This window comes from Ochotona curzoniae, unplaced genomic scaffold (assembly GCF_017591425.1).
Source record: "Ochotona curzoniae isolate NIBS_2020 unplaced genomic scaffold, NIBS_Ocur_1.0 scaffold_4812, whole genome shotgun sequence".
NCBI lineage: Eukaryota > Metazoa > Chordata > Mammalia > Lagomorpha > Ochotonidae > Ochotona > Ochotona curzoniae.
The window spans coordinates 5,595,689-5,608,316 of record NW_024467124.1 but is presented as its reverse complement, the minus strand read 5'-3'; the positions used below and the strand labels follow the sequence as shown (position 1 = coordinate 5,608,316).

Below are 12,628 nucleotides of genomic sequence, written 5' to 3'. Positions count from 1 at the left end.
AGATTCTGTTATTCCAGCGGTGTCCCTGAGGGAGGCTGGATTGCCCAGTGTGCAGTCAGTGGGACAGAATGGGGGCTTGGCTGACACACAGATGGATCCGAGTCTGCTTGGAGTCCCACCACCTGAATCCCAGGCATTCTTTCTCTGGGATTTCAAAGGGATCCTTGGAATGATGTGCAGAAGTCTGGGGTTTTGTTTGTACTGGAAGGCCACTGCTTCCATCCAGGACTGGGGTGCAGGGTGGGAGTGCTGAACGTCCAAAAGGTGATGACTCCCAGCTTGTATGATTCCATCCCTTTCTTGGCTCAGGAGAGTAGGTATGCTGTGTGCCCGACTGCTCCATCCACTGTGTATTCAGTCAGCAGTTATCTGTGGAGCCACATTCTGGTGCTGACACATGGGTCTTACACCACAGCTGGGAAGCCAGACCACGAAAAAAACCTGAGGATTGAGTAGAGCAAGGCGGCCGACCCGGGACAGCTCTGCTGGACATGGGTGGTCAGGAAAAGCCAGTCCCTGAATAGGGGGAGAAGGGAGCAGTTCTGCTGAGATGCCTGTGAGGAGAATGGGCTGTGGAGCAGACAGCATGTTCAAAGGCCCTGGGGCAGGAATGACTAAAGCAGGAAGTTCCAGGTGATTACCCAGAAAGTAGTATCCGGATCATGCAGGGTTTTACAGACTCGGATAAAGAGCTCGGAGTTTGCATCTCAGGAGGAACTTGGAGATTTTCTGCCAGCTAGTAACTATTGTTCCCCAAGTTTGAAATCCAGCTCTTCTGTGCTAGCCCTGGTGGTCCCTGGGTTGCTGCCCACAATGTCCGGCTGTGGGGCTGTTCGCTTCTCTTTCTCTTTGTTCTCTGCTTTGGGGACCAAGTCAAATGTAACAAGCCGAGGGAGCTCCCCTCCCGACACCCACAGTGCCACCTGTGCTGATCAGAGAAGGCGTATCTTACGGAAGGAGCAAAGCTGGGGGCTGTGATGTCCACATGGCCCGAGGGACCTGAGAAAGGGATGAGTTGGGTCCCAGCATCAGCCTTCCAGTCCATGGCTGTGGACAGTGGCTCTCAGAGGTCCCCGTGGCAGGGCCATCCTGGGGCTCCACGCCCCCTGGCCATAGCATCACTTCCTCCTCTTCCACTCGTTCCCTTTCTGTTCCTGATCTCTGCAAGTCTCCTTGTTTTCAGAGTTCTAAGATTCTGTTCTTCAGTGAGTCTCCTTGAATATGATAGACTGCAGAGCCTGTTTCTCTAGTTGCTTGTGGGAAGCCCTTAGGATGAGGAAGTGGGGAATAGTCAGAGAGCCCTTGGATTCTGGAGTCTGGCCAGGGCTGGTAGCCCATTGTCAACGTGGCATGGGCTTTGGCTTTGGCTGGGGATCGGCTGGGTTGGGGGCCAGTGTGGGTCCGTGAGCAGGAGGGCTTTGGGAGTGTATGAGAGCTGAGTAAGCCGTGCATGCCCGGGCCAGGCTGAGCCCAACCCTAACCCTGCCAGCAGCGCCTCGATCTGAGGCTGTGCTGCTGGTGGCACTCTTGAGCATGTGTGCATGAGGCAGCTGCTTTTCACTATCTTCACCTTGACTTTGTAGCAGCTCAGGGTGCAAAGCTGGTGCCTTAGCCAGAGCACCATGCATCCCACCCCCAGTGGTGTGCACATCCCATCCATAGGGGCTGCACACATCCCATCCATAGGGGCTGCATACATCCCGTCCCCAGGGGTGCACTCACCCATCCTCAGGGGCTGCATGCATCCCAACCCCAGGGTTGCACACATCCCATCCCCAGGGGTGCACACATCCCATCCCCCGGGGTGCACGCTCTGTTAGGCTGTTCAGGTGAGTGAGGCAAGGCCCCTTGGTAATCTGTCAGTCCTTCCCTGGGCCAGCTCTGGGCCTAAAGACTGCAGAGTACAGCCACTCTGGTCAGGGCCTGGAAACGGGATAGGTGAGGGGAACCATGGACTTTTTTTTTTTTTTAAAGATTTATTTTTATTATTTTTTCATTGGAAAGGCGGATATACAGAGAGGAGAGACAGAGAGGAAGATCTTCCGTCCGATGATTCACTCCCCAAGTGAGCGCAACGGGCCGATACTATGCCGATCCGAAGCCAGGAGCCTCTTCAGGGTCTCCCGTGCGGGTGCAGGTTCCCAAAGCTTTGGGCCGTCCTCGTCTGCTTTCCCAGGCCACAGGCAGGGAGCTGGAAGGGAAGCGGGGCTGCCGGGATTAGAACCGGCGCCCATATGGGACCCCGGGCGTGCTAGGCGAGGACCTTTAACCACTTGCGCCACCGCGCCGGGCCCGAACCATGGACTTTTAAGAAAAAGTGTTTATTTATTTGGAAGGCAGAGTTACAGAGAAGGGAAAAAAAAGAGAGTGAGGCAGGGAGGTGGAGAAGAAGGAGAAAAGAGATGGACAGACAGACACAGCTCCTATTTGTGGTTCATTTCCCAAATGTTAATAATATGGTCATAGTAGCTGGGTCTGGGCCTTGCTAAAGTCTGGAAACTGGAACTTCATCCTGGTCTTCCACGAGGTTCAGTGACCTCAGCACTTGGGCCATCCTCCCCTGCTTTCCCAGGTGCATGAGCAGGGAGCTGGGTGCAAGTGGAGGAGCTGGGACTCTTAACTTGGCCCTAAGAGTCTGTGTGTGTGTGTGTGTGTGTGTGTGTGTGTGCGCCCCAGTCACTGAATATGTCTTTTGACATCTTATCCACATATAGTCTGGAATATCAGTTTGTGAATTTCTACTAAAATAATATATCCAAGTGATGCTGGCACTCAGGGGAGACAGATGATGGCCAACTCCCCCCACCCCCGCCCGGTTTCAGTGTCCCTGCCCCGTGAGGACACCATGAGCTGTGTGTTCCTGTATTCTCCAGCTTGCCACACAGTGAGGGTTTCCTGCTGGGTAGCCCTGTTCCCCGGGCCTTCGTGGTCACCTTCTTGGTGTGGGCGGGTCTGCCTGCCTTCAAGTGCTACTGCCTCTCATTCTGTCCAAAGCCAAAGCCAGTGTTACCAGCATCGTGACTTTCCCAAACCTGCAACTTGGTGGCCAATTGCTCCACATAGAATAACTCCAACATGGGCAAGTTTCTTCTTTCTGTGTTGCCAAGGGAATAATCTGCATTTCCTGTCACTCCTGTTCTAAGTCCTCTCCCCCATGCCTACAGTGTCCTGTGGTACATGCACCCATCAGGTGCACCTGTCAGGCACTTGGGCCAGAGCCAGCCCCGGGCCTGCTCTCTTACCACCTCACCTTCCTCCAGGGAAGCCCAGCAGCTGCTTCCACTGTGAGCCCCTCTGGTGTCGGCTTGCCCTGAGCCATCCAGCCCCGAGCCGGGATTTCTGTGTCATGTGCCTTGGTCAGTCTCAGAGTATGGTTCCCCCGCTCAGGGCAGAATGAAGCTGTCTCTTAGGAAAGCAGTTTGTGTCTAAGTGGCCAGCCAGGACTCGAACCTGTACTCAGGTTGGATGCCAGAATCACAGGCCAAGGCTTAACCTGCTGTGCCACAATGCCAGCCCCCAAGACCAGTGTTTCTTTATTTATTTTGAAAGTCATATCCACAGAGAGAAGGAGAGAGAGAGAGAGAGACAAAGATTCTCTGCTGATCCTTCCCACCTCTCAGGTGCACAGACTCTAGGGAGCGATGCTGGGCTCTTCCATGAAACCCTATTTGAAAGGCTGCTCTACGCCTGGTTTGCAAAGCAGCCTGCAGCGTTCTTCCCCAAATGAGCAGAGCTGTCTAATCCTGCCTCCAACTCAGTGATAAACGATTGCCTCAGGCATCACGTGGCATTGTGGGCTGAGCCCCAGCTGGGAGAGGCCGCGGTTGGGGGAAGCAGCCTGCCTCCCCAGCAGCCGTCCTGTGAGGCTCCTGGTTGGGATGTGCTGGTCATTCTGTGTGTCAGTGCTCCTCTGCAGCCCCACGCTCAGATGCCCTGAGGAGACGGACTGTAGACACAGGTCTGGGTGGTATCCCAGTTTATTCCCTCTGCTGCCTCCCACTTGGTGTGCCAGGCTGGGAACCGAGGAGGTAATAAACAGAGGCTGCTCCTCATCCTGTGTGCACCAGCCTGCCCCACTGGGACCACTACATGGCAACTGTTTTTGGCAAAATGAGGATGTCCAGTTTGGGGGCTGGCAGCAGTGGGGGCCTGGCCCTGGAGTACCTGTCAAACTTCCAGGCTTCTGTCATATATCAAAGACTTAACGTTTGCTCAAGGTCGTGTTCCAGGCCCTGTGCCAAGCCCTGGGGATGGAAAGTGATGGAGATGCATGCCTTTGGGTTGGTGTTGTGATATGGACAGCTGGCATCCAACAGTGGAGTGCTGCTTTGAGTAGCTCCCTCCTGATGTGCCTGGGAAAGCAGTGGAGGATGGCCCAGGAACTTGGGCACCTGCCAACCCATATGGGAGACTCAGACAAGAGCTCCTGGTTTCTGCATACAACTCGGTCCAGCCCTGACTGCTGCAGCTAATTGGGGAGTGAACAAGTTACTATGAGATTGCTTTCTCTCTCTCCCCCATCACGTTAAAATGTCAAATAGTTAACCCTTTAAAATAGGAAACTATCTTCCATCACTTACTGATGAAGAAAGATGTCAAATAAAAATAACCCCAGAGGCACAGACTGCTTCCTGGTTCAGAGATGAGGTTGCTCCCATCTTGCTGGACAGATCCTAAAGGGCTTCATGGAAGAGGAGGTAAAGATGAGCCTCCCCTCTCTTTCCCTCCCCACCTCTCCCCTGTCCACACTTGTGCCAAGGGAGACTACAGCCATATTCAGATAAGAACGCACCCCCCATTCCAGCCCCTGCACTCCTCGTGGGAATCTCAACCCAGCCAGGGTGTCCCCTTACCTCCCCAACCGGACCCGTGCCCAGCCATAGATAGCATGCATGCCAGTGGTTGCTCTGACTCAGCTTGGCACAGCCCCTCACCTGTCCTGGCCCCTGCCCTAGATGCTGTGGCTTAAGGTCCCTGGCTCACGCAGACCAGTAGGTGCAGAGCCTAGCTCAGCATGACCTGTGCTCCATCCTGATTTCTAATTTTGCTTGTGTGTTAAGGTTTGCTCAGTCCTGCCCGGTCCACCCCATTCCATTACCAACCCACACATTAGCCAGCCATTGGAGCTACTTTGCCCAGCTTGTCTGACCCCCAGGTCTGGACCACGTGTTCACCAGCGGGAGCTATGACCTGCCAGGGGAGTTTCCCAAGTTCCTCCTCTTGACCCACTCCCAAACCCAGTTCTCATACATGCCATTGGGTTTTAGGCCAGTGTCAGGCGCAGTCTGGCCTTCCATTTGGCCTTGTATGAGTTGGTGAACATTGCAGCCCAGCCCACCCCACGCCCTATTTAGGATGCACATTTGGGTGCTGCTGCCTTGACCAGTCCAGACTGTTATCGGTTCCTTTACCTGTGAGCGATGGCAGGCTCCTTGGTCATACTTAGCTTAGTCCATCGCCAGCCCAACTCTTGAGCTAACCAAGGGGGCTAGTATTTCCGCAGGGTTTGGCTCACACATCCCCCACAGAATCTACCCCTGGATATGGTTCTCTAATGTGCTAGTTAATGTCATGGACCTGCTGAATGAGACCCGTCTCCTGATCCATCATCATGTCAGGTAATTGGGTATGATTATGCTAGACAAACCCCGAGCCTTACCTTTTGCATGGACTAGTGTTCAATGGTCAGCTTTGTTCAGTGATTACAAGTTCTACACAGGATTCATAGGTTGGTATATCAGACTTTTCCGTAAAGATCCCTCTCCTCCAACCTACCAGGTCTCGTTACCCTTGCTTACATTCAAAGGAAAAGTTACTCTGTTGTTGGGCGTCTTTAGAATTGATTGACATCCCAGAAGTACAGTGAGCTTACCATGGAGCTACCTAAGCAACAATTCAAAGCCCCAAAGCCCCAGAGCTGGCTGCCGGGCAGCGAGCAAGCAAGTGGAATGGCGCACTGGCTGCCCAGGGACAGGTCACCATGCTTACGTGGTGGCTGGAATCAGGGCTCCAAGCATGGAGACAATCCTGGCCTGGCACCCACCAGCAGCCAATAAGCTGCTGGAAGTTTTAACCCCCAGACTCCAAGTTCGCCCCCTCCCCAATCCCTTCCACCACACAATGATAGTGTGTGCATTTCTTAACAAAATATTTATCATCTGAGAGAGTTCTCATCCTCTCATTCATACCACACATGTCCACAACGGCCAGCCTAGCCAGATCTCCATCTAGGAACCTGGAACCCCATGCAGGTCTCTTACATGGTTGGCTGGGACTCAGCTACTGCAGCAATAACTTGCTACCTCCACTGATGTGCTTTAGCAGGAAGCTGAAGTTAGGAGTGTGCATTCTGATCAAAACTAGGTACTCTGAGAAGGGATGCAGATGTTGCAAGTGACAGCTTGTAAGTCAGACACTTGCCTCTGTGTGTTTGGTATTTTGTAATATTTCCTATGTGAAATGTTCTCTACTCTTCATAACTGATGGATAGTATGGCTGGGTATAGAATACAAGGTTAACAGTTATGTTCCCTCTGAATGCCAAGGCATTGCTGAGATGCCTGATGCTGCACTTTTGGTATTCTCCCTTGAGGGCTGATGGGGTCTTCTCTTTGTCTTTGGCACACTGCGTATCTTTCATGTGTCAGTTTTGAGTTATTGTAACAGAATAACAGAGGCTAGGTAATCTATTAAGGAAAAATCTTGCTCTGGAGACTCAGAAGGTAAGGGGATGGCACTGGCATTTGGCAAGGGCGTGTGGGTTGGCTCATTCCATGATGGAAGGGTAAATGGCAGGACAAGTGAGAAGCATTTAGAGAGCCCCCACCTGCCGCTTCACTCCCCAAATGCCTTCAGCCACTGGAGCTCAAAGCCAGGCACTCTTCATGTAGCCAGGGCTGCTGCTTCCACAGACCCTCTCATGATAGCTAACTCTCTGATAATGACATTGATCAACCTAGGGTAGAGCCTCTGTGATCTACTTTCCTTTAGGCCCCACCTCCCAACGCTGTGTTGTACTGGGGACAGACTGCAGCTGAGAGAATAAGTCCTGATGCCTTGGAGTGCAATGGATTTCTCCTTCCTTGTCTAGAGTTGAGTTCCTCTGTTCCCTGCTTAGGAGAGTGGAGAGAGTAATTGTTACAAATTACTTTCTTAAGGCTTCCTCCTCCCCTGGGACACTGGAACGGCTGGGAAATAACCTCCCTGGGTGTGGTCAGGCAACCTGGCCTGTGGACCATGGGGGGGGGCATGTATTTGATCTTTCATTTCCTTTAGTGACTTAAAACACAGAAGCACAGAGCAGGACAGAAGCTTGGCAACCTGGGCACTGCCAGCCCCGGACCTGCCAAGGAGGAGGCTGTTGTTCACTTGGGTCAGTGGTTATTTTTGGATGTCCTGAGGGCACTGGGGAAGGACTTCCTGAAAGGCTGGTTCCAGGAACACAGTGAGAGGAGGCGAGGGCGGCAGCTTCCCGCCCAGGGGGCTTCCCTGGAGAGCAAAGCTGTGTGAGTCAGGAAGATCTACTCAGAAATTCCTTTTGCTGGTGATGGGAGGGGTGAGACTGGAGTGGGTACCACCGCCTCTGTGGGCCTGTGCCAGCTGCTGAGGCAGTCTGAGCTTTCCGGCATCTGCCTGCGTCAGCCAGGGGCGCCCCACGGTGGTATCTCAGCAGCTGGCTGCTTGGGGCCATTGGCAGTGGTTGGTTTTAGAGAATGCAAAGGAGTTGGTGGCTTCTGGTTCCTTCCAGTCCTTCATGGTTCATCTGTGGTGTCAGCAGGCCACAGAATCAGAAAACATGGTACCCAGGAGCCCAGAACTGTGCTGTCTGGGAGACTGTGTGTGATCACATAGAAGTTGGCAGCCTTGGTCTGCCAGTGGGTTCAGCTGCTGCTCCGCGGCTCCCTGGCTGGCCTTGGGCAGTGGGGCTCTCAGCTTCTTCGAAGGTGCCCAAGCTACCTGCTTGCTCCTCTGTTTTGCCACTTAACTGTTTAATTTCTAAGTGATTGTATATATCTGTATGTGCAGTAATTCCACATATGTATTCTATGTGTAATGATCAAACCAGCTAGTATTTCCATCTCCTTAAACATATTACTTCCAGGGATCAGCGTGGTGGTGTAGTAGGTAAAGCTAACGTCTGCAATGCTGATATCCTATATAGGCACGGGTTTGTATTTTGGCTTATTTGTGGTTCCATGCTTTATTGCCTGGGAAAGCAGTGGAGGATGGCTCATTTAGGCTCCTGCACCCACGTGGTAGACCTGGAAGAAGCTCCAGGCTGCTGGCTTAGAACTGGCCCCATTCTGGCTGCAGAGCCATTTGGAAAGTGAACAATTTCTCTGTGACTCTGCTTTTCAAATAAATAAATACAAGTCTTTAAACATTGGGAGTCCACGTGGCCGCCTTGTGGGGACAAGACCCCAGAGACAGCTGCCTGCCTTATCACAGAAAACTCTAGAATCCCCAAGGCCCCACAGTGGACACCTGTGACTTGGCAGTAACTGCATTTGGTTTGCAGTTTGTTTGAGAGAAAGCTTTGCTGGCTGACCCCCTCAGATGCCTGCCACAAGGGGGCTGTGCCAGAGAGCTGGTCTGGCTCTGCCCAGTGGGTGCCAGGGAACTTTGTAGGAAGCTAGCGTCAGCTGTGGGGCTGGACACAGGCACTTTCATTGGCCCGATGAGGGCTACTGGCTCCCCGCCCCTGGCTTACCCATCCCTGCCTGGAGTTTTTAACCCTGTGCCTCTGCCTTGTCATTTTCAGCCGAAGAGCCCTCAGAAGCACCCCAGACCCCTGGGCAACCCTTGCCGCCGGAGACCACCACTGGCCCCCCACAGCTCAGGCTTACGCCACCGCCGCCACCACCACTGCCCAGGCCCAGCAGGCCCGTGCCCCCCAAGGACCCTGCACGGCGGCCACATGTGGAGCAGCGGCCGGTGCTGCCCAAGTGGCCTGCACAAGGGCTACAGCCTCCGCCAGCCAAGCCTGGTTGGACGGGGCTGCCTTTCCTGCCAGGCTCCACAGGTGTCATCATGGAGACGGGAGAGGCCGGGCCTCCAGGAAGGATAGGCGTGTCAGGCAGGGGCCTGCCCCAGGGGGTGGACGGCCAGACTGGGCAGTCTCCTGTGCCCAGCGCTGAAGGCTACGCGGGTGCCCCAGGTAAGCTGTGGGGACATGGGTGGGAAGGCACAGGCGGGCAGTCTGGCTCTGCTGCTGCTGGGGCCCTGGGCGCAGACTTAAGTTCAGAGTTTCCAGAGGATGCCTGGTGGCCCGAGCCTGCCAGCCCAGCTGGTAGGGATTGTAGCACCCAACACTTAGGCAACTGCCAAAGGCCCCTGGGACACAAATGGAGAGCACCTTGGGAGATTGTCTGGAGCCAGCGTTGAGCTCCTGCTCTGCCCACTGGGGAGGTGTGTCCTTGGGGCTACTGAAGCCTAAAGGGCAGAAGCCTAACTCATGGCTGCTCCTGAGTGCTTCCGGGGTGCAGCTGGGGGGGCCACTGCTGTCTGGTTGGCTGTGATGGGGTGGTTGGGGTAAGCTGGGAGGGGGACAGGAGTTGGGTATTTGTGAGCTCCCTGCCGTGTGCCAGGGGTGCCCCAGGTCTGTCCCTGTCTCCTGGAGGCCTCCTGGCAGTACAGGGGAGCTTGGATTCATGCTGTTTTACACAAGGAAGCCAGCACTCCTGGCTCTCACATGACAACACCTGCTGCGGCTTGGAGCAGGCAGTGCCACCTGCTCTGGCACACTTGTGCCTTTTTAAAGAAGTCAGAGTGTCTCTTGTTAGTGCCACGTGCCGTTGCAGCTTCTGTACTGCCATGCTATTTGTTCATTGATCTTTCCATCCATGCACACATCTGCCCATTCCCCTAGGCATCTGTTCATGCCTCCATTTGGGCACGCACCTCCCGGCCCTCCTACACATTGGTGCCTGCACATAGCGTGGCACCTGGCCTAGTTGATGGCGGAGTTTGGACCAGCTGGTGCTGCCAGAGGCAAACAGGTTGCTGGCAGCACCGTGGCCTTGACCTGTGTGCAGTCTTCTTCCCAGCCTGGGGTGGGGCTCCAGGGTGTCCCCACGGCCAGTTTACCCCCCAGCCTTGGTACCATTTCCCCTGCCCAGGGATAAGCAGGCACGGGGGTGCCAGTGTAGCTGGGAAGGTGCTGAGAAGGTGTCTTTCTCATTGTTTTTTTTAGGAATAAAGACTTGACCAGGTGAGGAACAGGGTGACAAAAGGGCTCAAAAAACAACTGTCTAGGGCTTTGACATTCCACTCCTTTTTGCTCCCCAGGGTACCCTCAGTCGCCTCCTGTGGTCTCCCCAGGTAAGTCTGCCAGGAGCCCAGGCACAGGTCACTTCTCTCTGGTGGTCTCTGCCTCCACTCTGTACCTTACCCCCACCTTTCCCCTGTGGGCTGTAACACAGGATGGAGTCGGGGAACCAGCCATTTGCCACGGACAGACCCAGGCTGAACACCGATGACCCAATGCCTCCCAGGGAGCTCTAGGATGAGCAAGTTCCCTTCCTTGTTCAGCCCAGCGCATCAGCTCCCATGGGCTCACTGGGCGGGCATGCACTGCCATCTATACACATGGGCTCTCTCTTCCTGGCAAGAGTGTTGTTCGGACTGCCCGTCTCAGACCAGTGGAATCCTGTGTGCCCAGTCATGCTCATTGTGGTCAGGGCTGGCTTCCTGGCCCTGACACCTGCCCCCAGGGACAGGTCTACCTCCACCAGCCTGTCAGCACAGTCACAGGCTCTCTCCACTCCAGGGGCTCCGGTGCCTTCGCTGGTGTCATTCTCCGCGGGGCTCACCCAGAAGCCTTTCCCCAGCGATGGAGGCGTCGTCCTCTTCAACAAGGTGCTGGTGAACGATGGGGACGTTTACAACCCCAACACAGGTGAGTGCTATCTTGCACTGGGGCCTTGTCTGTGGGTGTTCTGCATGGCTCCCAGCTCAGGGCTGCAGGTGGCTCGGCTGTGTTCTTTGACCTTGAGGTCAGCATCCTCATATAGCCTTCACTGCTGGACTCACCCCCTCGATCCTTAAGGCAGTAAACAGGGCTGGGTCTGCCAGTGGCTGGCCTCCCTCCCAACAGTCTTCTTGGGGTTGGACAGTCATCTCAACATCCAGAGATATGCTGATGGAGCCCCTCCTTGGGAGTTTAGTGTGCATGGAGTCCCCACATAGGGCAGTGGTCTCTGCAGAAGGCCCCTCGCCAAAATGAACCTCAGTGCTTCCGTCTGCAGCACACAGGTGGGGACCGTGGCCCCCAGCCCCACCCCCAGCCTTGGTTGTTTCTGGGACCTATGAGTGCTGGGGACGGGAGCTTACTTCAGGTTCCTGCCAGGCCAGCCGCCCTCCTTCTCTGCAGCCCACATCTCTATCCCTGCCCTCCTGGCAGGTCTGGTTTAGGGGGCAGAGCTCCTGAGGCAGCTGTGGCGAGATGGGTTCCCAGCCAGTTCTTGCGCTGCTCACCCAAATGCTGCTATCTGGAGAGGAGGGAACTAGATTTCCTGCTTTGTAGCATCAGCCTGAGCATGGCCTTGCTAAAACCCACCTGTGCTAAGATGTGGTCCTTCAAGTTGAGTGTGACAGTCACCTGCAGAGCTTGGAATAATGGGATTCAGGGTGCTGCATGCAGTGGGAGCAAAGCGCAGCGATGTTAAACCTACTCCCCTCTCTGAGGCTGTTGGGAGAGGCAAGCCGCTCACTTCCTCCTGACCCCACAGGTGTCAGGCCACCTGCTGAGAATGGCCATGACCCTTGGGGTCCAGGCCACTCCCACTTGCAGCTGTCCACTTGGATGGGTCACATGACCCTAGTAAGCAGGAATGGTGACCTCTGCTTCTCATGCGCCCGGGAAGCCACGTGCAGCACGTCCTCAGTAAAGGAAATATAGGGAATGAACCTGAGGCTCCTCTGCAGGGTTCTGACCCCTGAGAGCAGGGGCTGGCTCTGTCTGCTGTCTGCAGGCTTTGCATTTCCCGCTGTTTAAACCCCAGGAACCGTAGAGCACTTCTCAGTCCAGGGCCCTCCAACTTGCCAGCTGTCAGCTTGTGTCAGTGGTGTAGGCCTGTCCTCCTCACCCTCTCCTGCCCAAGCATTGGTGCTAGCACTGGCTGTGGGCCCTGAGACCAGGCGCGGGGCCACTTCCAGTTGCTGCTCCCTGGGGAACAATGCCACGCTCACAAGCCCCACTGCTGCTTCCTTACCCCTGGCAGCAGATCCCTGCATGGGCATGGGTGCTTCTGCACCCCGTGGCTGGATGGCACCTGGGTGCCTGGCCAGGGCAGAGCACACCAACTCTGAGCTTATCCCGACTGCCTGTTTGTACTGAACCTGCATCCCAGCTTGGATGTTCTTGTGGAGCCTATGAGGCAGTTTCTAAGTTTCCCTCCAGGGGAAGGGCCCTAGGTCTTCCAGCTGAAGGTGTTGCTGGGAGTCCTTGGTTTGGGGCCACGTCACTGCACTCTGCTGGTCCTCACAGGGTCTGGTCGGTGTCTGCAGCTCAACTTTCCCTCCCCTTTCCTTCCTTTTGTTTTTGAGGGACACACAGCTGCACACATTTATGCGATGCAGTGTGTTGATGTATGGATATGCCGTGCAGTAGCTGGTCTATCCCCTCATTT

General features: G+C 54.9%; 1 protein-coding gene across 3 annotated transcripts in view; it reads left to right on the top strand.

Moving 5' to 3' along the window:
- The window catches only part of EMILIN2 (elastin microfibril interfacer 2), a 55,427-nt gene that overhangs the window by 38,018 nt on the left and 4,781 nt on the right, over positions 1–12,628 (top strand). The window contains exons 5-7 of one of the 3 annotated variants that reach the window (XM_040970550.1): positions 8,761–9,156; positions 10,287–10,319; positions 10,768–10,896. In XM_040970550.1, coding sequence (XP_040826484.1) covers positions 8,761–9,156; positions 10,287–10,319; positions 10,768–10,896 — 558 coding nt within the window. The remainder of the gene's footprint in view (positions 1–8,760; positions 9,157–10,286; positions 10,320–10,767; positions 10,897–12,628) is intronic. The other 2 variants (XM_040970548.1, XM_040970549.1) reach the window with 2 other exon arrangements.